We start from the raw sequence: 25227 nt of genomic DNA, 5'->3' as shown, positions 1-25227 counted from the left end.
GCACAACGTTAAGGTCATAAACCATAAAATCTGAATACTCAGATATGAGTAGCAAAATTTCCAAGTGTCCCCTAAAAAAGTAACAGATTACACCCAATGGAAGTTACAGAACCGCATCATGGCATTGCCATGATCAGGTGTCTTCCCTCCCAACAATTTTCAGAATGAGAACGCTCTTGCTCGTCAGTTTAATGACTAATGTAAGGCAACATATATCAAATGCGTGAAGGAGAATACTTTGGTAAACTATAAAAATGCATTGTTGACAGAGAAGAAACAAGTTTGCAAAAGCACAGCTCATATGCTTGCAGTTCCAAATAGTATCAGAAATCTTAATACCTCAGACAAAGTTGTCATGCATTGCAAAGGAATAAGCTTCGAACTACATATGTTTTAGACAAAAGGCACAAACGCCATTCTTTTTCATTAAAGCGAGTGCTCAAAACAGAGATATAGTAGCTGCTGGTGTACCATCAATACAACACCAAACAGCAACGTAGCAACCAATACCAGCTAAACTTAGCAGCTTAAACTAGCATTCTATTAGCAGCTTGAACTTCCCAGGTTTGGATTTGAAGCTTGAGCTTACAAACTAGTTACACTCCCTCCTCAATCCTGAGCAATTGAAGGGTGGACAGCATTAGGTTACAGACCAAGACAGACATACAAAATATTGTACTTTCGACAGAGCAACACAATCTTGGGAATGGGCATCAACTACATTTGTAGTATCAATGAAAGGGCCTGCTGTCAAATGGATCTGCCATTGACAAATCATGGGTATCCATGCGTATGTGTGATTTCCTAGTGTCGATTTTCAGTTCAATCCGGGCATCTCGAGAAGCCCTATTTTCCACACATAGCTGCTTCTGTTGATTAGTCATCCAGTCGTCGTTTCTGTTGTTAATGACTTGGATTTCCATTTCTTTTAGCAATTTAGCATTCAGAACAAAGAACTTGGCAAAGTCAACAGATGGCTTCTTGCTGCCATCATAATTCATCAACACCACTTTCTTTAGATGGAGCTCAAGGCACTCAATTGGATCCAACGGGTCATACTCCCTCGCATTATTCATATCCTTTGTTGGATCTGACTGGAGATAGAGAGACGAAACAGTATAAAGGCAGTTGCTAACAGGTTAGCAGCATCATAATTGGCTAGATCATAACAAAAATCAATGCTGATTTTGACATTTAAAGCAAGCGAATATATATATACTCACAATGATATACAGGCTCACCAAGCAGGGGAAACACTTGAGGAAGTCAACAACTGCATCCAGATTAGGGCCAATAGAATCAAGAACCAAAACCTTCATGGTGCGAATTTTGGTTGTTAAGCTTACAGCAATCATTTTCTGCAGAAAAAAAGGGTGTAAACACGAATAATAGCCTGTGTATAGGAATGCCAATGAGCGATGGATGAAGGCTGCTGATACCTGAAAAATTGTTGTTCCAAACTGAAGTTTTGAGATGCCTTGAAATCGCAAACACAATATCTCCAGTTTAGGTGTCCGGATCATCCGGATGATCACTCGAACATTGTCTAGACTAGGTGGCAGCAGTAGCAATCTTTCAAGAGACGGGGCATCCTTGATGACTAGCTGCGAAGTAACACCTTTTTTACTGTGAGCGGAGAAACACAAGCTCCTAAGAGTTTGGGAGCTGATGCAGAGGCCAGCTATGCCAAAAGCATGCCTCAAGTCAAGGCTTTCCAAGGCAATGCAGCCAGAGAGCATGCTGTGGAGACCATCCTCGGTAATGTTGACACCGAACAGCTCAAGCTGCTTGAGACACGGGAAATTCAGCCGCATTGTGGAAATATATTCGGGGAAACGGCAAAAGCTGAACTTGGCGACACGGAGCGTGGGAGCAAAACGAAACACAGACAGCGGCATGTCACGCTCACTCGTGTAGTCGAAATTGAGCTCCTGTAGGCCGTCGAGGGCTTGAGAGCGAAGCCAGCCATCGATATTGCACCCCCCGCCAGGCGCGGGGAAGTCGGCAGCGTTGAGCAGCCAGAGCGATAAGCGGCGGGCATGGCCATGGTGCTCAGAGAGGATCTTCGAGACTGAGGCGATGAGCTTGATGTTAGAGGCTGATGCGATGAGCTTGCCTTTCTTGATGTCCACTTCAAATTTAACCACGAGATTAAGTGGCGCGGAGCGCCAGAGGGGAAGCCACCGGCGAGAGATGGCCTGCGTGCGGGCGCCTTCCTCGGTGGGGAGGAGGGAGATGATGCTGCCGAGGACCTCGTCAGGGAGGGCGCTGATGAGATCGAGGTTTCCCCTGTCATCGCGGTTGCCGCCACCACTCCCTCCGTCGTCGATCTGATGGAATGTACGCTTCTTAGAGTAGCACATTGCCGCCGCCGGCTCCTTCGCGATCGCCTCTACAGCAGCTGCCGGCTCCTTCCCGAAGCAGGTCGATGATGCTGCCGAGGACCTTGTCGGAGAGGCGGTGATGAGATCGAGGTTTCCCCTGTCATCGCGGTTGCCGCCACCACTCCCTCCGTCGTCGATCTGATGGAATCTGCGCTTCTTAGAATAGCGTATCGCAGCCGCCAGCACCTTCGCGGTCTCCGCTGCAGCAGCTTCCTTCTCCTTCGCGGCAGCGTCCGCCGCTATCGCGGCCTCTTTCGCTGTCGACGATACCGCTGCCGCCTGATCTGCAGTAGCCAAGGCCGCCGCCGCAGCCTTGTTCGCAGCCTTGGCCACCCCTGCAGCCTTAGTCGCAGCAGCCTCCGCCGCCAACGCGACCTCTTTCGCTGTGGACAATGCCGCCGCCGCCTGGTTTGCAGTAGCCAAGGCCGCCGCCGCAGCCTCCTTGGCAGACGTGGCCACCCCAGCAGCCCCAGTCGCAGCATCCGAGGCCGCCACCGCAGCCTCCCTCGCAGCCGCCGCCACTCCAGCATTCTTCTCCGCGGCCGCCTCCAACGCCGCCACCGCGGCCTCCATGGCTGGCGAGGCGCGGGAGGGTTTCGGGGTGGTGGCGGTGTGATGTGCGAATTGGGGAATGGGGAACCAAGGAATGGAGTGGGAGTTTTGGTAGAGACCTAGGGTTTCTGTGATCCGCGACCGTCCAAACAAAAATTCACGGCCTGGATCGTCTCGCTTCCCTTGACCGTTGTGATTAAAAAAAGATGGACGGATTAGCGGGAACTGATAAGAGCAACTCTAGCAGACACCGCATATTGGTCAAACCTGTAAATTTGTAGACCAGTTTTAAAGTTTAGATGTTTTTTTTTGTTAGACCAGACACCTCAAAATGGTTAAACCCGTAAAAAAATTTGCAGGCCAACCTCCATACGAGCCCGCGGTTTCTATATTTGGAGTTTCGAAGACATGTTTGCAGACCAACTTAAATACAATCAACGCTCGGGCCGACACATTTTGTCGGTAGACTCACTGGAGTCCGGCCATATTCCGACGAAACTCCAAAGTAATCCGGCGGGATCGCAAAATTAGACAGGGTGGGATGGAATTGGCCGCCGATTATGAAAAATGCATAAAAAATTATGAAAAATACATACAAACAAAATAAAAAATGTTAGAAAAATGTCCTGCTCCTCCGCAATTAATTTTTATATGAACCTATAAGCCTAAACACCACCTCTGTCGACTTCTAGCCTGCTTATATCATCATCGGTGTCCCAAATGCATATCACAACCACAATAAATAGAAGTATTAAAGATACCACCAAAAAGTAAAAACAAAATAACCACAAAATCGAACTTCCTATCATCCTATGCATATGCCTGTTTTACAAAAAGATCATGAAAGCATGGGGTATTTGTCAAAGTTGAAGCAGTATTTCTATAGATTATTACTTGAAGTTTCTAACCCAGGGAGACAAATTTGATGAATACTTACATAACCATGTTTCTCTCTCATAATGATTATTGGTGGCCATAGGAGCAAATCAATATAGTTATCACCAAGAATATCATTATCACAAACAAACCCAGTAGTAGAACAGAACTCTCAACAATAAGCAGTACTCTCATTTATCGTGTGGCTAGGAGAACTCAAGAATATAATAGAGCTTCCATGAATAGGACAATTATTATTATAACGAGTAGGTAGAACATCATCAGTAGCATTTCTATTTTTAATAGCAACATCATTTAGCACAACAATATTTATAGCCAATTCTTTCCAAGTGGAATCAATATTTACACATTTAGGCTAGTCTTGTATTACTTCAGCAATTTCATCAAGAACACATTTATATTCATAGCAATATCATAAAGCATACCATTATCAGTAGCAATAGTATTTTTTTTTCCTCAAAGCTAAAATTCTTACAAACAGTAGTTAGTGCCCAAAGTAAGTTCATAAGCATCCTCATTTATAGTAGTAGCAGCAGAAATAGTATAAAATGTTTTTCCATTCATCTATCATAGGAATTTTCTGTCCAATTCATCAGCACTAAGTTAATACTCACTATAGTAGTAGACAGGTGAATTATCGCATACGGCACATTGAAGTGCAAATCATTCTTTGTCAGCTTCATATGTTGGAACAATCAATGTTCGCCTTTCACGGGTCATTCAATTTGACAGCACCAATTATAACCTAACTTCCAGTCAGCTGTTAGGCAATATGATCCGCAAGAAATTTATACAACAGGATGGAACTGGTATCCTTCTTTTTGGTCCACAAAACAGAAAGCCATCAGCAACAAAACCGAAAGGCACAATGGCACAGCTCCTTCCTCCTCGCTGTATCAAGAATGGCTGGACATTCTGCTGTACAAAACAACTGGATATCCTCATTGGTTCTTTAGCCGAATGCATGTCCTTGGAGAACGCTCCACAACCAACTCCCTCTCATTCCAACAAAACCCGACAGCAGCTTGTAAGGTACTGCAAGATGTTGGTAACAATATTTCACTAAAAGGTTGCAATACAGACAGAACTTGTGAACCTGTAAGCCCTGATTTTTCTCAGAAGGATGCTCATCTTCTAGAAATTAAGCTTAACTTCGAATGTTGATTAAGAATAGCAACAAAGTAGAGAAGACTACCTTCTGGATGGCACCATCATGTTTACATAACCTTATGCACCATATCTCTTCAAAACTTTGCTTAGTGCTGGCATCACATTATATGCTTGATAGGACCTTCTCAGTTCAATAATGGAGCCCACCTGAATGGTCATTATAATACAAACCAAAATTAGTATATAACACCCATTAGTAAATGGAAGTACAAAGCTACAATCTAATATAGAGTTCATAATCAGAAGCCCAACAACACAGAAATCTGCAAGGCTTAGGTTTGACCAAACGTTGCTTTAAGGTATGACATTGTTAGGTCTGTAATGGACCATATGGCTTTAACGCCTGTCAGATATACACCTGTTTTTTGGGAGTTACTTATACTACTGAGAAACTAATCATTCTATACGATTCACTTCCAAAATCTCTTCATTAGTTTCTTTCACTGTTAGCTGGGTGTTAATGAGCTTCTGTCAATTAGGTAAAGCAACCATTTTACCCTGGTTTAGCAGTGTTAATGGTGCATGCACATGCCGCTTATACAATGCTAATGCTACTGACACTATGGGTGCCTTACAGGGCTGCAACCTCAGTTGCAGGTAGTTAGCCGAACCAGACAAGGCCAGTTCATGTTGCCTCATGTCAAGTAGGCAATTAAGTGAAAACACTGACATTTATTACCACTTAATGGAAGCACACTAATGGCAGTGGCAAACTGTGAAGTCTTGGAAGTGAATGGTACAGAATGAATTGGGAAACTTTCAGTGGCATATGATGAAACTGTTATATTTTTTTTTTTTTTTGGCAAAAGATGAAACTGTTAGTTGTTCAGTAGCATATAAGCAATTATCCCTTCTCAGAAAATAAGCTTTAGGATACAGCAGAAGTGTTTCAATTGCTAGAGGATGAGAAGTTGATGAACTGTTGATGAATAGAATTAGGCTCATTTGCCAAAAAAACTCTGACCATTTAAATATTGTCATTTTGAACTTAGGAGAGAGGAACACGAAAAAGGACCCTTCTAAAAGCCCCAAAGGCAGCAAACCAAACAGAAAAATAGTTAGTGGTCTTCATTTATATAGTTATATAGAATTGACACACAAGTATGCCATCATTAGGGCTGTAAAACAAAATTCAGCTCAAATCACTTGAGCAACTTTTCTTTCATTAATAATTGGAGACAGGTACCTATATCTAAATGATCAATGTTAGTACACAATAGCTGATCAAGCCAGTATAAAGTTGGAATTCCACAATTATAATTTATCTCAAATCATAATGAAGAATATACTTGAGATGCACTCACAATAATCAAGACTGATGTGAACCCTATGGAAAAGCCCTCATTTATTTGTCTAAGATATCTGTCAAGTAATAATGAGGAAGTTGCCAGCAAGCTCAGAAGTAGACCTCCTGAAATACAAGAGAGATATAAACTGAATGACAAATGGGCAGGAGGTAAAACCAACGAAAAGTTTCGCCATGTTAACCTACCCCAGAAACGTGTCGACGTTTGTATCTTTGTAAGATAATCTACTGTTGCTCTTCCAGGCTTTATCTTTGGTACTCTGGCACTCATCTTATTTAGGTAATCGGATATCTCTTTTGGTAAGTTGGCCTGCAGAGCATAGTTTATAGATTAAGGTATATTACGATAGCGCATGTACAAACAGAAGTGCGCCTCAGAAGTCAGAATCCAAAAAAAGCATATTGTGTTCCGCAAAAATGTTAAGAACACACATCCCACTATCAAATTATAAGAGTGAAGATCATAAGTTGATGTTCTGTTTGTGAAAAAATATAAATCAATGTCCTAAACGTTACATTGTGGTAGTACTTGGTTCAGTAATTAGAGTATATATATAATTATAACAGTACTAAACCACCATGATGACAAGATAATAAAGGCATAGTATGTTCATCATGAGAGAAAATTGCACTAATATTCAATCTCGCAACATTCTGAAGAGGGTAGGTCTACCTTCACGGTGCATGCAGATCAGGCAAATCTAAAGGTTTAGCATATCTTGAAATATTATAAAGGTCTTCATATAGCAACCAAACGAAAAAATAATTCTTGCTGTGTGAATGACTCGAGAAGGCACATTGACTTCCTCAAAAAGCTATATAGACAGAAACATGAGCCCTGTTGCGGGTGACAGAGATAAATAGTTTTACATTTTGGTTTAGAAGTCCATATTAATACAGTACTTTGATCAGGATGCAGTATTGTACTTGGTGCAAATTGATAAACAACACAGTAGACACTATGGTCACACACTTATGTGACTTTGCTTCTCTTTCTGTGGTGCATATGTAGGTTACAGTATTAGCAGGTCCTATTTTGTTGTTTTCATCAAATAATGTTAGTCGCTTAGATTCCATCATTTGAAAGTTCAAGCCAGTGGCGACAAAACCCCTCCCATAAAAAAAATATGATAATCTTAGGACACTGTTAAGTTACATGTTTACTATACTACATAGTCCACACGGATGCTTATATTTAAAACTTCAAAGGCCATTTCTGCAGTTGCGCTTCAAGGTAGGGTGGCCACTTGTTAACTGCTTACAGATATTCAAAATGTTGGTTTAAAAGGATTTATGAAGATGAAAGCAAACTTACAATGTCAAAAATGTTGAAGACGAAGACAAAAAACGCATAGGTCAAATAATAAACCCACGGACTACCACCAACTGAAGTCCTTGGATTAAAAATTTCCTTCAAGTTCTCCCAAAATGGCGAACCAAAAATGCTGAAGAAATTCCACATCAGAATGGTCAGAAAAGTGAACACACAAGGGCACACGAACACGCAAACGATGGATTACCTGGCCATAATACTTGGAAAAGCAAGTAGGTATGAGGTTGTAAGCAAAGGCTGCATCCCTGTTGGGTTTATATTGAAGGGAATATATGGCTCAACCTCTGTAACTGGGGAGTTTTCATTCCTACAAAGGGTGAAATAGAAAGGAAACTGTAATGCTTCTAAACAATTTATACCTATTAACTTAATATCAGGAAACTTTGCATTAGATGAAAAGGTGATGTTAACTAGCAAGTAATCTCTGAAGGGTCAAAATGCATCCAGTCATCTCATCATGACATACCAGGGTAGAGCTAAAGAGTTGGTAGAAGAGTATCACAGAATGCTTAGGAGCTAAAAACCTAAAAGCACTCCAAAGAAGCAAGGTGTGGTTCTGAGTGTTGTTAAAATGTATATTTCATCAAGAAAAAAAATGCTTGTACCGGAAGTAGCTTTCCGGCTTCTGTAAATAACCTACAGTGAACAAAAAATAGTTTGGTCCCTAGCAAAATATTTCTTTGACTGGGACCTGGTACGGTAGAGACCAACTCAGAAATTCCCGTAACTTAGCCACATAGATGATAAAAGGTGACAGTATAAAAGGTATCATGAGCTTAATGACCTGCATCCTACAACATGAGCACATCACCATATGCTAAGTAATGCAACCCTCTTTTGAAGAGATACAACCATTTTGCGCAGGTAATGTTCTAGTGTGACATGATAATTTTTGCAAGGTTGGAAGAAGAATAACGATACATTTCCTCAGAGAAATATAATGTTAAGGAAGATAAGAAAGAACGATACATTTTAGAGTTAAAATGACAGTTTTTTACGAAGATTAAGGAAGGAATATATAAACCCATCCCTTTTTTTTTCGAGAAAACGCAAAAGCTTGCGTTTCGATGCATTGATAGAGAGAGTTTGATACAAGCCTAGAGAGGCCACACCCGAGTACAAGGCGACACAGTACACACTACACAGTGGGGAGCAGTGCCGCAAGCCCTGAAGCCCCCGCTGTCGCCCACGATTTGGCATCCGCCTTTATCGTGTCAAGCAAGCCGTGAAGGTCGGGTCGCGCGCCATCGAAGATGATAGCATTCCGCCGCTTCCATAGCCACCAAGCCGTGAGCATGATCGCCGAGGAGATGCCCTTACGGGCCGCCTTTGGGGAAGCTCGGACGGTTGTATCCCACCAATCAACGAACAAAACCCCATCAGCCGGAATGGCCGCCGGCGAGCGAATCCAGGACAGTACCTCATGCCATGTGATCCGAGAGTAGGGGCATCCGACTAGGATGTGCTCCATAGTCTCCATCTCCTGGTCGCAGAGGACGCATCTGGGAGGATGTTGCAATCCGCGACGGGCAAGTCGATCTGCTGTCCAACAGCGGTCCTGACAGGCCAACCATAGAAAGAATTTGACCCTTGGGGGGGCCCAAGACTTCCAGGTTAGTTTCCATGACGAAGACCAGATCGATCCATGTAACATTGCTCTGTAGCAGGAGGCAGTTGTGTAAACACCATCTGCCGTCCACCGCCACAACAGCCTGTCAGGAGTGTCAACAAAACGAATGCCCCGCGTCAAACGCCAGACCTGGATGTATTGCCACAGCGCCAGGTTGCTGAAAGCCCCGCGCATGTCAGCAATCCACTGTCTATCGGTAAGGGCCTCCCGGACCGTCCTCCGTTTCCGAATGCGCCCCGAAACCAACTTAAGTAGCTCAGGCGCAATCTCGGCGATGGATTTACCATCCAACCATTTGTCCTCCCAGAAGAGGGCGGACGTTCCGCTGCCAAGTACCATCCTGGTGGATGCAGCGAACACGCTCCGCTCGTCTGTCGAGAACTGCATGTCTAGCCCATGCCACGGCCTGTCGGGGTCCGTACGCATCCTCCAGAGCCACCGCACGCGGAGACTGACCGCCATCCGAGCGAGATCTGGGATGCCCAGCCCACCAAGCTCGAGGGGGCGGCACACCCTGCGCCAGTTGACATGGCAGTGGCCCCCATGAGCCTCCTTACGGCCCACCCAAAGGAAACCACGAAGGATCTTCTCCACCTGCTTGAGTGCTCGCACATTGACGCCCAAGACCACCAGCTGGTGGAGGGGTATAGCCGCAAGGACCGACTTGACCAGAGCCAGACGTCCTACCTTGGCCAACATCCCCGCCTTCCACTTGGGGAGGCAGTCCGCAATCCGGTCCACCATGGGTTGGAGGGCAGCCGCAGACAGCCGACGTAGGGAAAGAGGTATGCCGAGGTACTTTATCGGTAGGTGAGCGAGCTGACACTCCATCACCGCTGCCGCTTCCTCAGCCACCTCTTCCGAACATCCGATGGGGGACACCGAGCACTTCGCGAAGTTGGTGTGCATCCCTGAAGCGTGCCCGAAGGAAGCGAGGAGCTCGCGCACGACGAGCAACTCCGACCTATCCGGGTGACAGAACAGGACGACGTCATCCGCGTAGAGCGAGACGCCCGCCGCTAACTCCCGAGGTGCCAACTGACGGAGCACCCCCAACTCTCTAGCCTTAGCCAGGAGGCAGTTGAGGGTCTCGATCACGAGGTCAAACAACATGGGCGAGAGGGGGTCCCCCTGCCTAAGGCCCTTGCGATGCCAAATGGGGGGACCCGGCTCCCCATTCAGCAGGATGCGTGTGTTGGCCGTGGACAGGAGGATAGCAACCCACTCGCGGAACCGTGGGCCAAAGCCAGCCTTACGCAGCACCTCCATGAGAAGTGCCCACGAGACTGAATCGAACGCATGCGCGATATCCAGCTTGAGCAATACCCGAGGCTCCTTGAGCCTGTGCAGGTATCTAGCCGTTTGTTGCACCATCATGAAGTTATCATGAATGCATCGCTTTCTTATGAAAGCGCATTGGTTCTCCTTAACCAGATCTCCCAATCTCGGTGCAAGACGTGAGGCAAGCGTCTTGGACACCAGTTTGGCGAAAATGTGGATAAGGCTAATCGGGCGGTAATCCTTCAACCCAGCTGCATCCGCCTTCTTGGGTAGCAGGGTAATCAAGGCCTGATTAAGACCCTGAAACCCTCTACCGGACAGTGCGAACAGCTTGTCGAAGCACGCCATGATGTCGAACTTTACCGTATCCCAACAACCTTGCAGGAATTCCGCTGTAAAGCCGTCCGGCCCCGGGGCCTTGCCACGCGGGAGGGTCCGAACCACATTCCACACCTCCTCAAGAGAGAAGGGGGCGTCCAGGGCACTCAAGTCCTCCGAGCGAGACCCGATGAAGTCCAGGTCGAGCGAGAACTGACGTTGCTCCGCCGTGCCAAGAAGAGCGGAGAAGTGGTCAAACGCAACTTCAGCCATGGCTGCGTGGTCTGAAACAACCGCACCATCAGCCTGAAGCTCGTAGATCACGTTCTTGCGCTTCCGGTAGGACGCATGTTGGTGAAAGAATGCCGTATTGGCGTCACCTTCACGCAACCAAGCGATCCTGGCTCGTTGGCGGGCCATGGTACGCTCCAGCGAAGCGAGACCCAGGTAGGCATGCTTAAGCTTGGCTCGCAACCATCTCTCCGAGGCCGAGAGCGATCGAGACTCCATGGCCACATCGAACCGGAGGATAATCTCCCTCGCCAGCATGAGCTGCAACCGAACACAGCCCACCCGACGATCGCTCCAGCTCATAAGGCGACGGGCTGCCATCTTGAGCCGTGTCGTAAGCCTCCGAAAGGGGTCGTCTACGTCGGCTGCCACAGAAGTCCAAGCTTCCGAAACCGTGTCACTGAAGCCATCCAACTTAGTCCAATACGTCTCAAACTGGAAACGTCGCCGGCTAGGCGGGCGAGGTGTACAGTCGAGAAGTAGAGGGCAGTGATCAGATACTACAGATGACAGGCATCGAAGCGAGCAACTAGGGTGCAAGCCCTCCCAGCCCACAGTGCAAAACACCCGATCAAGACGTACCAAGGTCGGGTTCTCGCGCTCATTGGACCAGGTGTATCTCCTACCATGCAGGTACAACTCCTTAAGCTCGCAATCGTTGATGAAGCGTCGAAACCTCCCCATCATGCGACGATTCAAGTTAGCATTGTTTTTATCCTCTGCTTGGTAGATAAGGTTGAAGTCGCCACAAACCACCCAAGGGCCCCGGCGAGCCTCTCGCACCTCTCGCAACTCAGCAAGGAAAGCGATCTTATCTGGCTCCGCCTGCGGGCCGTAGACGCAGGTCAACCACCACGGATCACCCCGAGCCGGAGCGACCCAAGCCGTTAGGCTGTGATCCCCTAGGTGGACATTGCTCAGCTGAACCGAGCGCCCCACCCAAGCGATAATAATTCCCCCCCGCGTGTGAACCGCCGGCAAGCAGAAATAACCATCAAAATCCCCGCCCAAGGCATCCATAACAAGAGAGGGAGTTACAACATCCAATTTGGTCTCCTGGAGACACACAATCGATGCACCCATCGTACGAACTACACTACACACACTAGTACGCCGAGCCGGATCGTTTAGCCCGCGCGCATTCCAGATACCCATCCTTAGGTCGATCGTCATGGAAACGATTGCGACACCCGATGCAACCTGGGGATGGTCAAACCTCAATGAGGCTGCCACCCGCTGGCGCCATGGCTACACTCGGATCATCCGTGAGAGATCCCAAGGACCACCCGTAGAGGTCAGCCATCGCCTCGATCATGTCATCCTCCAAGGGCAACTCAAACAGCCGATGGTAGGCTGCGATTGCCTCATCCGATATGGACTCATCACCTTCAATGATCCCCAGCTTGCGGAGCAGGACGCGTAGTGCGCGTTGCTCAGTATCCAAGCCAGCCGGCTGTCCTGCGATCCGTCTGCTACGCCGGGGCTGGAAGTTGAGCTCAACCAACCGTCGTCTCACAACTGGGGAGCATATTAGCATGTCCGTGCGTGATTTCGCTGCTAGCAAGAACTCGCCAAGGTTGCGTGGCCGAGGCACCTCCTGCGCTCGCGCCGGCATTCTCCTATTGCGGCAGAATTGGATTGGTGGCGTCGCGAACCGAGAAGAAGACGCCAGGCCCGAGGTTGCACTCGACCTGACGACCAACCTCTGGTCGTTGCCTGCAGTAGAAGGTTCTGCAGCGACCGTGATGCTCATAGCTTCCTGCTCCTTTGACGGCCCCGCATCTGTATCTAAGGGGAGGCCCAACACTGAAGCACCGCTTCTGGTAGTAGCCGCACTCAGCTCCGTTAGGCCCAGCCCAAGAACCGCTTGCTGCTGAAGCGTGGGGATGTTGGCATCTTTTTCCAGGGGAAAGGCCTGAGCCTCATCCACTTGCCCATCCTTATCCAATTCCTCCAGCACGCAAAGGGAAACGAAGGCAGCCTCCTCGTCAGCTCCAGGGGTGGGCTCCTCATCGTCAGACGCATCTTCTACCAGTACCTCCTCGCTATCGTCCAAAGGACAAAGAGGGGACCTGGTCACGGTCGCCACCCCAGACAACGGCGAAGGAGATTCAAACTCCGGTCCTGCCTCACAAAAAGCAGTCGCCGCTCCAGAGCCAGTTGCAACGGCTGGTTCCGATTCTGCCATGGTACGCAGCGGAGGCTCAGAGGCCAGCTCCAGCTGCACAACAGCGTGCTCTGAAGCATCGCCTGCGTCAGCCAGCAGCGTGGCGTCGCCGTCTTCTGCGCACTTTTTCTTTCCGTTGCTTCTCCTCCTTTTCGTATGGCGCCGTCGCCTTTTCCGTTGGGCTTCCGTGACCACCCCGTTGGTTGCAACGCTAGCTGCCACAGGAGCAGTCAACGTCGAGGTGGCCCTGTGGTGCCGGCCATTGGAAGGTGGCGCGCCGCCGCGCGCAGCGCCGCCGCTCAGCGCGCCGCCACCGTTTGAAGGGAGCTCATCTTCATGCCCAGGTTCATACGAAAACCGACGTTCTAGCGGCCATGCAGGAGTGGCACCGTCAGTGCCATGGTCGCCACCGCCTCCGGGCGCCGCCGGCGGGCGCCTGAAATCTTGCATGTGCGTGATGTGCAACAGCAGTGGGTATACCAGCGTCTCGACGTGAGGCGGGACGACTTGCTCGTTTGGAGCCGCGAGCGCATCCGGAGGTGGTGCCTCACCCGGCTCGACGATGTGGAAGTCCGTCGCGAGCGGGATGGCGGTTGGGTCGGCGCACCAAGCTGACAACCGGAAGGTCGCCATATCTGCACGCGTACGAGTCAAGACGTCAAGGCGCTCAACCCAACCATGGGGGGCCAAGAGAGTCTCGGCCGCGGCCAAGCTCCAAGCGTTCGCCGGCAACCCTTCGACCTCCATGTCCAGCCGCACCGCGAGCCCTCCGGAGGATGCCTGCGTGCGGCGCGACCAAGGAGCAAGACGAAGGCGAGCTGATTGAGTCTGGAGAAACTCGTCATGGAGCACCCGGTCACAAACCGCATCGCTGCCGAAATAGATTAGGAAATCCGACGGTTGGTGCCGGTGAACGGAGAATTCCGCGGTGAGCAGTCCATACGTCCTAATCAGAGTAGCAGCCACATCATCCACCTCGACCTGCGCATGGGAACCCACGATGGTGGCCGTCAGAGCACGATCAAGCGCCTCCTCCGCCGCCTCGAGCTCTGGGGAGCGGGGGAAGACGCACGTGCTGCGGGCTGGGCGCCGTGCGAGCTCGCCACCGACGGCGACCGAACGCCGGGATGCAGACGGAGCTAGCACTCCCAGCGGTTCCACGCGCGTGTCCTCTGCGCGGCGGTTAGGCAGGGCAGGGCGAATGCCGGTGTTGGCCTGGGCCCTCTGGAGCACAGGTAACGAGGCCGCCGCGACAACACGAGCTGACTGCGGGGCGATGGGGGGCGCCGTGGCGATCGCGCGAGGTGGGGCGGCGGTAGCGCTTTGCCGCGGGGCGTGTGACGCCGTGGCCGGAGCACGTCGTGGCGGGGCCGCTGCGCGGGCAGACGCGCTAGACCGCGGGGCGTGTGGGGCCGGAGCTGGGGCACGCGGTGGTGGAGGTGCTGCGCGACGTGAACCCTCGGACTCACGGGTCGGCTGCCGGTCATGCCGAGGTGGCGCCGGGCGGCGTGCAGCAGCGGAACCCCCCGCCTGGCCACGCGAGGCCGAAGGCTGCGTCGCAGCCGCACCAGAGCGCGCTGCGACACCGAGCCTGGGGCCGGAGCGGCGTTCAGAAGGAATGGCAGGCCGCGGTGGCGGCCGAACCACCCGATGTGCAGGCGGGGGAGGGGGAGGGGGAGCGAGCTCAGGGGACCGTCGGGCAGAGGAACGGCCGCTCCCAGCACGCTTCCTTGCCGGCAGATCCTCGGAGCCCGAAGAAGACGGTGGCCGCGGCTGGGTGCAGTCCCGCGCCCAGTGACCCACCTCGCCGCAACGGAGGCACCGGTCACCGACCGTGCAACCCTTTGCGCGATGGCCAGGTTCCAGGCACCGCAGGCACAGGCCATCAAACGCCGTGGCCTCGCAGCCGACGCGCAGCGCCGCCGCCCTACGCTTGGCTCCACGACGCGCGCGCTTCCGTTTGGCATGGGGGTCAATCCACGGACTTTCGTCTTCATCATCTTCGTCGGGAACGTCCAGCGCGTCGAAGGGCTCAACGACCGCGTGCACCTCCGAGCGAGGCGCCCCGCGGCCGCGAGGGGACACCGGGACAACTTCCGACGGGGTCTCGATTGCCACGCCGCGGACCACGTCCCGGTAGGACCGCGGCGAGTCTTCGTCAGATGACCCGCCGCCGTTCCAGCGGTCCTCACGGCCGCGCAGCGGGCCGTCGCTGGAGGTGGGGGATTCCGACATGGCTTGGGAGAGGGAGGAGGAGGGAGCTTGCGGGAGGAGGCTGCCGGCGGGGGCCCGACGGCGGCGGGGCTGGAGGAGAGGTGGGGCTAGGCTAGAGCATCCTTCAATTGTAACAACTTAATTTTTCAAATGACGAATAAGCCAAAGATACAGCCCTTGGCACATCATTGCCAACATTTTGCTCGCCACTTGCCTCTGAGACCCATCCCTGCAAATAACAACATCAATATTATGCTGCAACAGAAAATGCAAAATCAAACTATATTACTACCTTGCACCAGAAGCTAATTTAAATCCATAGTATTGAAGTTTTATCTTCCTAGACCCTTCAGTCACCAGCACTGCCCCCATAGTAACCATCATAAAGATTCCAGCTATTCCCAAGATGTAGGGCCAACACATGTACACATTTCCTGCTCCAGAAGGCAAGTTATAATAAGATAATATAATATGAAGTAGAACTGTCACACTATCAGTTCCCTGCATATCATACAGTATAAAACTCTGCAAATTTAAGGTGGTGTTGTTACCGAAACAACATAAGAGTAGGGGATATCTCGAGTAACGTGCTCACACGAAAAGTAGTAAGAAGGGGGTGTAAGGCAGCCTTGTGGCGAAGGTCGCCACACATGTTGAAGTATATGTGGATTTGCCCAACCTTCTACACCAGTTTTGACTTTTGGTTTATTGGTTGGTGCATGAAACTTGATAGTAGTATAGTACACTTTGCGAGTATTGACACGGCAATGTTTTTAAAATAGGTTGGGACGCCACGTTGGAGCGCGACCTACTTATATGTTTTCGCTGGGGCCTTAAGCCAGTTAGAGATACGACCTAACATTTGTTACTCAGAATGTATTATCAGGCAAGAATTGAGGATAAACTCTTATATCTTGCCCCAAGGGTGAGAGCCCTTCTCCTACCTCCCTAAACCTTAGTACGCAACACAAAGACTGTTTGATCCATCTAACGAAGTTACTTAGTACTCCCTCCATCCCACAATATAAGACGTTTTGGGACAGATGGAGTAATATATTCTACTATACATTGACATAAAACATATCAAATTGGCACTACCATACTAAATGTTCACAACCCATATGATGCTGGACGGAGAATACATGAAATTATCTTATGTTTAGCTAGAGAGATAGAGCTCCAGTAGATCTGATAGCATAGTTAAAAAGGATAATGCCATTGCCAAGATATCACAAAAGAGACAATATTTCCTACAACATTAAGTGCAAGTTTCCACATAAATTTACAAGTCTTAATTTATTGGAAAAAAACGAAAAAAAAATACAAGGGTATTCTTTTATTCATTCCAATAAAGTTGGCAGAATATGATGACAAATTGATTTGCCAGAGAAGACTAAGATTTAAGAATTTAACCGTGACTTTTCGTCAACAGTACGAAACAATTGCCTGCGAATAAGCAAGTAAAAAAAGGCACACAAAAGTAAGAAAAGAAAGAAAGGATGGAAGAAGGACAACAAATACAGTTCAGAAATAGACAAATCACCGTTACTAAGATTTATGGGTTGCTAAGCAGAAGTGCTGTATAAACAAACATTTAGTAACTTGACAAGCTAAAGTTAAGAGAGATTACCTGAAAATTGAGTTAGCATCTTGTGTAGTGTATTTGTGTAACCAGTCAATATTCCCACACAAATAATCAAAGATGAGCCATGCCCTGGACGACACAATACACAAGCAGCAGTAAGCATGAAAGTGATAACAAAGAACAAGAAGATATGCAGTACTATGGATAACAACAAACATGGTAAAAAGTTTTACCTCACCAAGTCATTCAACGTAAAAATGATTTTGCATATATTATGTTCTGAAACCATGCAGGATGACTGCATGTGTATTCTACATTACGAAGGTAAGGAAACCATGTATACTTAACTTTCCATTTTGCTTATAAGATGAAATCCTACTCATTGCACGGTTTAGTGAAAAAGGGGATGAAATAGAACAGAATGAAAGCCCCAAAGTCAAATCACTCTCTCATTTTCTCAAGAGCAGCAATACCAGTAGTCACATTAGTTAGGACACAAACCAGTTAGTAAAAACAAAACAAAGTGGGGAATTTTTTCTGTCTGGAACTAGATGCTACCGTACACATTAAATTACCAAATCAGAAAGCTATTCCACAACATGGATATGCATTTTTTCCTTGGACATATTGTTAGGGACAAACATTCCAGAAAGTAGACCAGCTGTGACGGTTTGAAGAACGACGATTACATGAGACAGCACCCGCTAGGGTAGAGAGGACGTAGATTAGAGACAGGGATTTGAGAACTGATACCAACTGATTATTCTTACTTCATCCAAAAGCAATCTATTTGAACATGCTACTGGATAACAGATGGCATATCAACACAATCATTTCCCATTTAGTATTAATCGTAAGGATAACAGCCTAGAATAAGCAATAGTTTTTGCCAACAATCTGCTGGACTTTTTTTAACAGACCTGCTGGACTATTGGAACTAAGCCGAACAGCCACAGGGACTCATAACATGCTGACTGCAGCTCACAGCTTGCCACACCTAATCTGCTGGACTTTTTTTAACAGGCCTGCTGGACTATTGGTACTGTTCCGAACAGCCACAGGGACTCATAACATGCTGATTGCAGCTCCCAGCTTGCCACACCTAAACTGCTGCTGTTGCGCATGAAACGTACGGACAGCCCAAACGTATGCATTTGTTCAGCTAGGTTCAGTTTATTTAGTACAATGAGCATGCAGAACAAAAACATGTCATTCAGACAAAATTAACAATCAAATGGTCACAACTTAAGGATATGATGTGTAGACATCTACTATATTAGTACTATGAAACTAAGTGACTTAAAACATACTCTTATGAACAACCATTCAAGACTTCAAGTACAGCATATATATGACAAAATGTTTCATAGTACACCAGATACACAGAATAGTCAAGGCATGCAACAGATGGTGCTAAAACAAAGATATGCACGAGATAGGAGTACTACCAAATCCAGATTCCGATATGGTGTCACAGATCCATGTCGTTGACATTGCACCGAGGACAAGCAGAAAGCTTGTTAATACGACATGCTTAACCCTGAGACAGATGAGAGCAAAATAAATGGAGCAACAGATGTAGTAATAATAATAATAATAATAATAATAATAATAATAATAATAATAATAATAATAATAATGATGATGCATCCCTCCAGTTCACTCAAATTAGGAGGACTAGTAACGTCTGTCCCTGTAAAAATGGGTCACGGGCCCATGGCCTGGCATAAATTAAGTGATACGTTACGTGCAGTCTGGTAACAGGATACAGTTATGTTAGTTCTAATCTTAAGGTGCAAAACCAGAAGAACAGGCATGGTGTAGCCAATGATGGAGCACTTCAGCAAGCTTGCCAGATAAGCGCAGGATAGAAGTCAAACTATCAAATCAAATATGCAAAAATGAAATTTACCTGTAACTTGCTGCATATATAGAATACTGCAGCGAATAGCATGACACAGTACAAGCAGCCACAATTGCAAAACCCAGTGACAGCCACCATCTGAACAGCAAGATGACGGAGCTCAGACTAGATGAAATGGCTTACGGAAACTGGAGCGCAGTTGCCAAAAGAAATCAATCTCACTGTTAAAGATGGACAACTAAACACACATATAGCTTTTGATCTTCTCATGCCCATCTAATCCTTCCTTGCGTATCTTTTCAAGTGATGGAAGAACATGGCAAAGAACCTAAAATAGACACAATTGTTATTATAATAATAATAGCAGGTTGTTATTCTTGGAATAAGATTATCTTGAGCGGAATTAGTTAGTATAGTCAAAGACACTGTATTCAGGTATACTTTCAAGTGACTTTTGATATTTGATGGCCATACTTATGAAGCTATAACTGGATGTTTGTAAGAATTCTGGTTTTCTGTACACGGAAAACAAGGGTCTAGGAGGCATTGGACCCTCCTTTGTCTCTCCAAGAAAAGAAATACTCCCTTGTTTGTGCCACTATCTACGCCCGAATCTCAATTTTATCTTTTTCTTTCGGACTTCTTACTATTGCTATTACACCGTTGCTTGAGTTTACATGCATGGCATCCTGGTCCTGTATGCTCTTTGGCCGTGACAGCCCAAAATTAAGATCAAAATAGGCCCACCTGTATGACAATAGACTTCGTTTTCCTGATTCATTTGCACATGTACCCCACTCCCAGCAGCTTCTCCTAGGCCCTAGCTTAATCCTATCCCCTGATCGAAAAGCCCAAACTCAGCTTCTCCCTCCAAAATGAACTAACCTTAGGCCCAGTCTGGGAGCTGAGTGAAATTTGACAAATTCAGTGGTATTTTACTAGTCCCCTAAAAACCGGTGATCAGCTAGGCCCTTTCTCTGGTTTGGAATTTGCTTTTTATGCCCCGTTTGGGTAGCAGGTTCTGGGGGAAGCCTCAGGACCTGCAAGGCTGCAATGAAGCTGGGAGGAAGAGCATGCTGGGAAGCAAGAGAGAGATCATAGCGGCTAGCGCCCCTCCTCACATCGACGGGCCGGCAGCAGCGGCAGGCAACTCTCTCCTGACGGCGGTGGGCCAGCAGCAAAAGGCAGTAGCAGCTGCCAGCGCCTCTCTCCTAACGGCAGCAGCAGGTGGTAGCAGCGGCCGGTGGCTTTAGTGGGGGTCGGCGACGAGCAAGACGAGTATGGGATGGGGTCAGCAGGTGCGTGGGGGGATTGACGGTGGGAGGACGAGCACATGGCGGCATTGAGAAGCCAGAAGAAGCAGCAGTGGCGGCGGCAGTCCACCGGAGTCACCTGCCATTTGTGACGGTGAGGCGCCCGCTCGACCCCTGGCATGGCCTACCTCCATCAGTGGTGTAGCATCCTTCCGGTACCGGCAGTGACTCCTTCCTCTGTCCGGTGACAGCCCTTTCCCCCAAATACGTGTCTATCGGATTGAGATTAGCAGGTCTCGGTGTTTTTTTTTTCATTTCCAGGTGGTTATCATAATCCAACGGATTCAACCAGCACAATACCTCGCTGCTCGCTAATTTTACACTCAACGGTAATTTCCACCCGTTTCAGAGGGCAAACCTGCTATCCAAACGGGGCCTTATGTGCAGCTGTAATGGTGCTTAATAAAGGCCAAAAAACTTGAAGTTATGTTTTGTATGGAGAAATGGAGCCTAAGAGCATCTCTAACAGAACCCGTAAACCCCACCGGAACTGAACTTTTCCGGCGGATTTACGGGTTCGGGCCAAATTCGCTATAGACCAGAGCCCGAAACGGCAGCCCGGCCTGTAAAAGGTTCTCTGGGGCCCGAGAAACGCGAGGGTCGCCCCGTATTAAAACGGGCCACGGAGGGGAGTTCGGTTTCCAAACCCTACTCCCCTCCGCCGCTGCCGCCCGCTCCGCGGCCTCGCTCCACCTCCTCTGAAGAGCAATCCGCACCTCGCATGCGCCGCTTCGCCGTCGCTCCACCTCCCCATGGCTAGCTGCGGTAGCTCCGCTAGGGGAGGCGGTGGTTTGGGCGGCGGGGACTCGCCGCCGCGGCCCCCCGTTTTCCGCACGGAGGCGGAGCAGCGGAAATTCAACCGCTCGGAGGGCGCGCGCAAGCGCAGCGCAGCGCCCGCCGGTGGAAGAACTGGGGGCGTGATCGTGCCGCCCCCCTCACCTGCCCGTGTACGACAGCTCGTCGGAGGAGGAGGACGCGGCGCCGGCGCGGGAGCCAACCTTATCCGCGGGCGACGACGTCCACGACGGCCAGGAGGAGGACGCCGCCATCGCGCACGTGGCAGCCATCTCCGAGGCGGAGGCACAAGCTCGCTGGTGCCGAGAGGAGGCCGACGCCGTTCACCAGGTCCGCGAGTACGAGGCGGCGCGCCGGGAGGAGCGCGTCCGCCGCGTCAAGGTCGAGATCGTCGAGCTTGACTCGGAGTAGGAGCTCGACACCTCGCCTTCCTCCACCACCTCGCCTTCCTCCGCCGCCGCGCGCAGAGGCCCTCGGGGCCGCATCTCAGTTAAAATTAGGTCCCACGGCGATGGCTGTTAGTTAACTTAGGTTATTAGTACAAATGATGTAAAGTTTGATGCTCAATCGGAGCATCAACTATCATCTATATGTGTTCATCGATGAATTCTCCCGCGAGAATTTAATCTCGTGTTTCCAGTTCCGATTTTACGGTTTCTGTTCTGCGCGAGTGGCAAAATCAACCTAACACACATTTTCGGGAGACTGAATTAGACTTTTTTGGTTCCAACTTTTTCGGTCTCTACTAGAGATGCTCTAATAAACACAAAAACCTGAACCTATTATGCCTGGAATTTCGAGTGCGGATTTGGCTAGTCTATGTTATGTTGAGGTCAGTTGCATAAATCCTTTCGTTGTGGTCATTTTGGTTCTGATGACAGACTATTTTGCCGCTGCATAACATATGCAACAAATTATGCATGACTGGGGTTAACAGGATCTGAACCTAATCAAACAAAAAATAAGCCAGGTTCTAAGTCTTGAACAGGCCAACCAAATCAGCTTTGACCAAAACGGTTAGGTATACATGTAAAACTCAAGCAACGGTGTAACGTCAACAGCGAGAATCACTGAGAAATCAGAAAATAATGGGACAAGGATGGGATTTCTGCTGTGGCAAGTGGCACGAGCATGATATGTACTCAAATAAGATACTATTATATACATTCAATTCAAGTGTTGCCATTGGAAAACAGAAGTACGTGACAGGGCAAATGATTGAGTGCACCGAACCTGCATCACAATAGATGCTGATATCTGGTGGCTGATTCCCAGCTGGAAGAACGACAGCTTCAGTTCAGAGGCAAAATCAACGAGGTCATCTGCATAGATGAAGGCGCGTTGCGGATTATTACAATCTGTGAGTAGGTTGCCGCAATGGCTGCACGCTTCCGGACATGAGCATTACAGCTAGCGGTCTAGCACGAGCGAGCGAGTAATCTGGAGGACGAAGGAACGAACCTGCGGGGAGCGGGGCGAAGCTGAGATAGGAGTCGGGGATGAGGCGGCGGTCGAAGCCCGGGAGCGGGACGAAGTAGCCGACACGGCTGAGCACGATGAGCAGGGCGGTGACGGCCAGCCGGCGGCGGATCTCGCTGCGGAAGAAGGCCTCCGCCGCGCCCTCCGCCACCGCCCCCAGCCGCGCCAGGTCCAGGAACCTGTTCCGGTACCCGGGCACCTTGCTGCTGCCGTCACGCGCCGGCTCGGCGGCGGAGGGAGAGGCCCTTGGGGCGAGAAGGAGGCGGCGGCGGGGCGGGGGGAGCGGGCGGCTGGCCGTGCGGGTGAGGAGGAGGTGGCAGTGGTGGGCGCGACGAGACGGATGGTTGGGGGCGAAGCGAAGGTGCGGGATGGGGAGCGAGAGCGCGACGGCGGAGGAGAGCATCGCGATGGTTGCCGACGAACGGAGTCGCCGACGGCCGCCCCCGTGTCGCCGCGCGGCGGCAATGGCGCAATCTGCTGGGACTGGCTTGGTGTTCGGGAAAGTCCGACGTGGGACCTTGCAGACTCGCTTGGCATATGACTATATGAGGCACAAAATTTTCTCAAAAGCGGTGTACTATGCACTTCGAAAAAAGACTTTAACCATTAATTTGGTTAATAAAATATATAGCACAAAAATTATATCATTAAAAAATTATTTTACATATGAATTTAATTATATAATTTTAGTTGTATATATCTCATATTTTATTAATTAAATTAATAGTTAAAGTTTTTCTCAAAATACATAATACGCTCATAAATCGGTACTGAAGGAGTAGTGCACATTGTTTAAGTCTCACTTTAAGTTTAGTACTCACTCCATTCCGAAAAGGAACGAAAAGGATATGACAGATTTAACTAAATTCGAATATATAAACATTATTTAGTGTATAGATATATCTATATTTAGATAGATATATCTAGACACCATTTAGTGTATAGATACATCTAAATTTAAACAAATCTCCATCTCCCTTTTCGGGCAGACAGACTTCTATTGGAAAAATAATGATAAATCTAGGAATACATAACTACTATACTAAGAGCGATCAACTTCGATTTTTCTCAGAATTTTCACTTTCTCCCGTCACTATTTCTCCTGCTAACACGTGTTTTTATGTGTACGGTTTAATTTTGTGTGTGATTCTGGGGTCCTGTTGTGTTTTTCCTGCTGTTTGACTGGACTGGTCGTGCTTACCTCTTTTTCCTTTGGAGACTCTTTGGGTTCGTGTAGTGTTTTGCCCATCTGACCGCTGGTGGGACCCATCGGCCTGCTTAGGCGGTGTGGTCAGGGGTACGGTTGCCTCCTTTTTGACCGGAGTCTTGCGTCGTTGATTTCTCCGATTCATGTTTTCACTTCTTTTCCCTGTTCTTTTCTACTTCTTCTTCGTGGTTTCTGTCGCCGGAGCCTCTCTTCTTGGCATCTTCGTCGGCCGTCGGTTATGGTGCGTGGGTCTATCCATGGGTCTCTGTCATCTAGGGTTCCTGCTGTCCAAGAGCCCGTTGATGGAGGCGCATCTGTTGCCGATCGCCGCCGCGGTGGTGGGCCTGCTGGCCGGCGGCGGGGTGGTGTTGCTTCTTCGGCGCGCGGTGGTGCTGCTTCCAGCCGACGGCGTGCTGCTGCTCTCTCGCCGCGTGGTGGCGGCGTCCGCGGGCGGCGCGATCTGCGCGGTCGGCCGCGCATTGGTTCTGAGTCTTCCTATGGACATTGGTGATGGTGGCTTCGGTGGATCGTTCCCTGTGGCCGCAGATGGATTGGTCGGGACTTCTTCTTCCTCTGGTATGTAGTTATACCTGTAACTGATTTTTGTCTCATTCTTCTTTGCTGATTTTGTTAATGCGTTTTTTTAATGTCCAGGCCATGCTGTGTTGGTTTCGCCTGTGTCTTCTACTGCTGCCCAGGCGCGTCGTCGTCGAGAAATTAGAATGGGAAAACGGCCTCTTTTGGTGGATGGTATGCTCTCAGTTTGTCCTCTTTTGCATCTGCCTATTTTTTCTCTTTGTCTTTTGTTGTTCATTTGTTTGTTTTCTCTGCAGGAGAGTCTTCATCAGGGTTTTCAGTGTCGGTGTTTGGTGATGTGCCTTTTGTTGGAGATATGCCCAAGAGGCAATAATAAAAGTGGTTATTATATATCTTTATGTTTATGATAAATGTTTATATACCATGCTATAATTGTATTAACCGAAACATTGATACATGTGTGATATGTAAACAACAAAGAGTCCCTAGTATGCCTCTTAACTAGCTTGTTGATTAATAGGTGATTAGTTTCATAATCATGAACATTGGATGTTATTAATAACAAGGTTATATCATTATGTGAATGATGTAATGGACACACCCAATTAAGCGTAGCATAAGATCACGTCATTAAGTTATTTGCTATAAGCTTTCGATACATAGTTACCTAGTCCTTATGACTATGAGATCATGTAAATCACTTATACCGGAAAGGTACTTTGATTACATCAAACGCCACTGCGTAAATGGGTGGTTATAAAGGTGGGATTAAGTATCCGGAAAGTATGAGTTGAGGCATATGGATCAACAGTGGGATTTGTCCATCCCGATGACGGATAGATATACTCGGGCCCTCTCGGTGGAATGTCGTCTAATGTCTTGCAAGCATATAAATAAGTTCATA

At 48.6% G+C, this 25227-nt stretch overlaps 2 protein-coding genes across 6 annotated transcripts; both read right to left on the bottom strand.

The window, feature by feature from the left end:
- Positions 1–417: 417 nt before the first annotated feature.
- Positions 418–2957, bottom strand: LOC124647914 (F-box/FBD/LRR-repeat protein At2g04230-like). The gene is made up of 3 exons (XM_047187764.1): positions 1440–2957; positions 1224–1358; positions 418–1094 (listed from the first exon to the last, which is right to left on the bottom strand). Exons 1-3 carry the CDS (start codon positions 2955–2957, stop codon positions 732–734), a joined length of 2016 nt encoding a protein of 671 aa, XP_047043720.1. The 3' UTR covers positions 418–731.
- A 1254-nt stretch (positions 2958–4211) lies between these two features.
- On the bottom strand, positions 4212–22997 carry LOC124706629 (preprotein translocase subunit SCY2, chloroplastic-like). Of its 5 annotated transcripts, none has more exons than XM_047238308.1 (13): positions 22562–22997; positions 22334–22422; positions 19241–19320; positions 19041–19130; positions 18577–18668; positions 17174–17257; positions 15836–15980; positions 7830–7949; positions 7625–7754; positions 6496–6619; positions 6308–6414; positions 5029–5150; positions 4212–4938 (listed from the first exon to the last, which is right to left on the bottom strand). In XM_047238308.1, the coding sequence occupies exons 1-12, from the start codon at positions 22980–22982 to the stop codon at positions 5061–5063; spliced, it is 1572 nt and encodes a 523-aa protein (XP_047094264.1). In that variant the 5' UTR covers positions 22983–22997; the 3' UTR covers positions 4212–4938; positions 5029–5060. The 5 variants fall into 5 exon arrangements, with proteins under 5 accessions (XP_047094264.1, XP_047094263.1, XP_047094262.1 ...); XM_047238307.1 differs by having other exon boundaries at positions 4212–4929; XM_047238306.1 differs by having other exon boundaries at positions 4212–4868.
- Positions 22998–25227: the final 2230 nt, after the last annotated feature.

Source organism: Lolium rigidum, chromosome 4 (genome assembly GCF_022539505.1).
Source record: "Lolium rigidum isolate FL_2022 chromosome 4, APGP_CSIRO_Lrig_0.1, whole genome shotgun sequence".
NCBI lineage: Eukaryota > Viridiplantae > Streptophyta > Magnoliopsida > Poales > Poaceae > Lolium > Lolium rigidum.
This window is presented reverse-complemented; position numbering and strand designations above follow the sequence as displayed.

Excerpts from the sequence above, each read along its gene's own strand:
- LOC124647914 (XM_047187764.1), bottom strand. The coding sequence starts at position 2,957 with ATGGAGGCCGCGGTGGCGGCGTTGGAGGCGGCCGCGGAGAAGAATGCT. Across the intron at positions 1,359-1,439 it reads TTGGAACAACAATTTTTCAG|AAAATGATTGCTGTAAGCTT; the intron begins GTATCAGCAGCC and ends TTTTTTCTGCAG. Across the intron at positions 1,095-1,223 it reads TGGTGAGCCTGTATATCATT|TCAGATCCAACAAAGGATAT; the intron begins GTGAGTATATAT and ends CTCTATCTCCAG.
- LOC124706629 (XM_047238308.1), bottom strand. The coding sequence starts at position 22,982 with ATGCTCTCCTCCGCCGTCGCGCTCTCGCTCCCCATCCCGCACCTTCGC. Across the intron at positions 18,669-19,040 it reads ATATATGCAGCAAGTTACAG|GGTTAAGCATGTCGTATTAA; the intron begins GTAAATTTCATT and ends CATCTGTCTCAG. Across the intron at positions 6,415-6,495 it reads AACGTCGACACGTTTCTGGG|GAGGTCTACTTCTGAGCTTG; the intron begins GTAGGTTAACAT and ends CTTGTATTTCAG.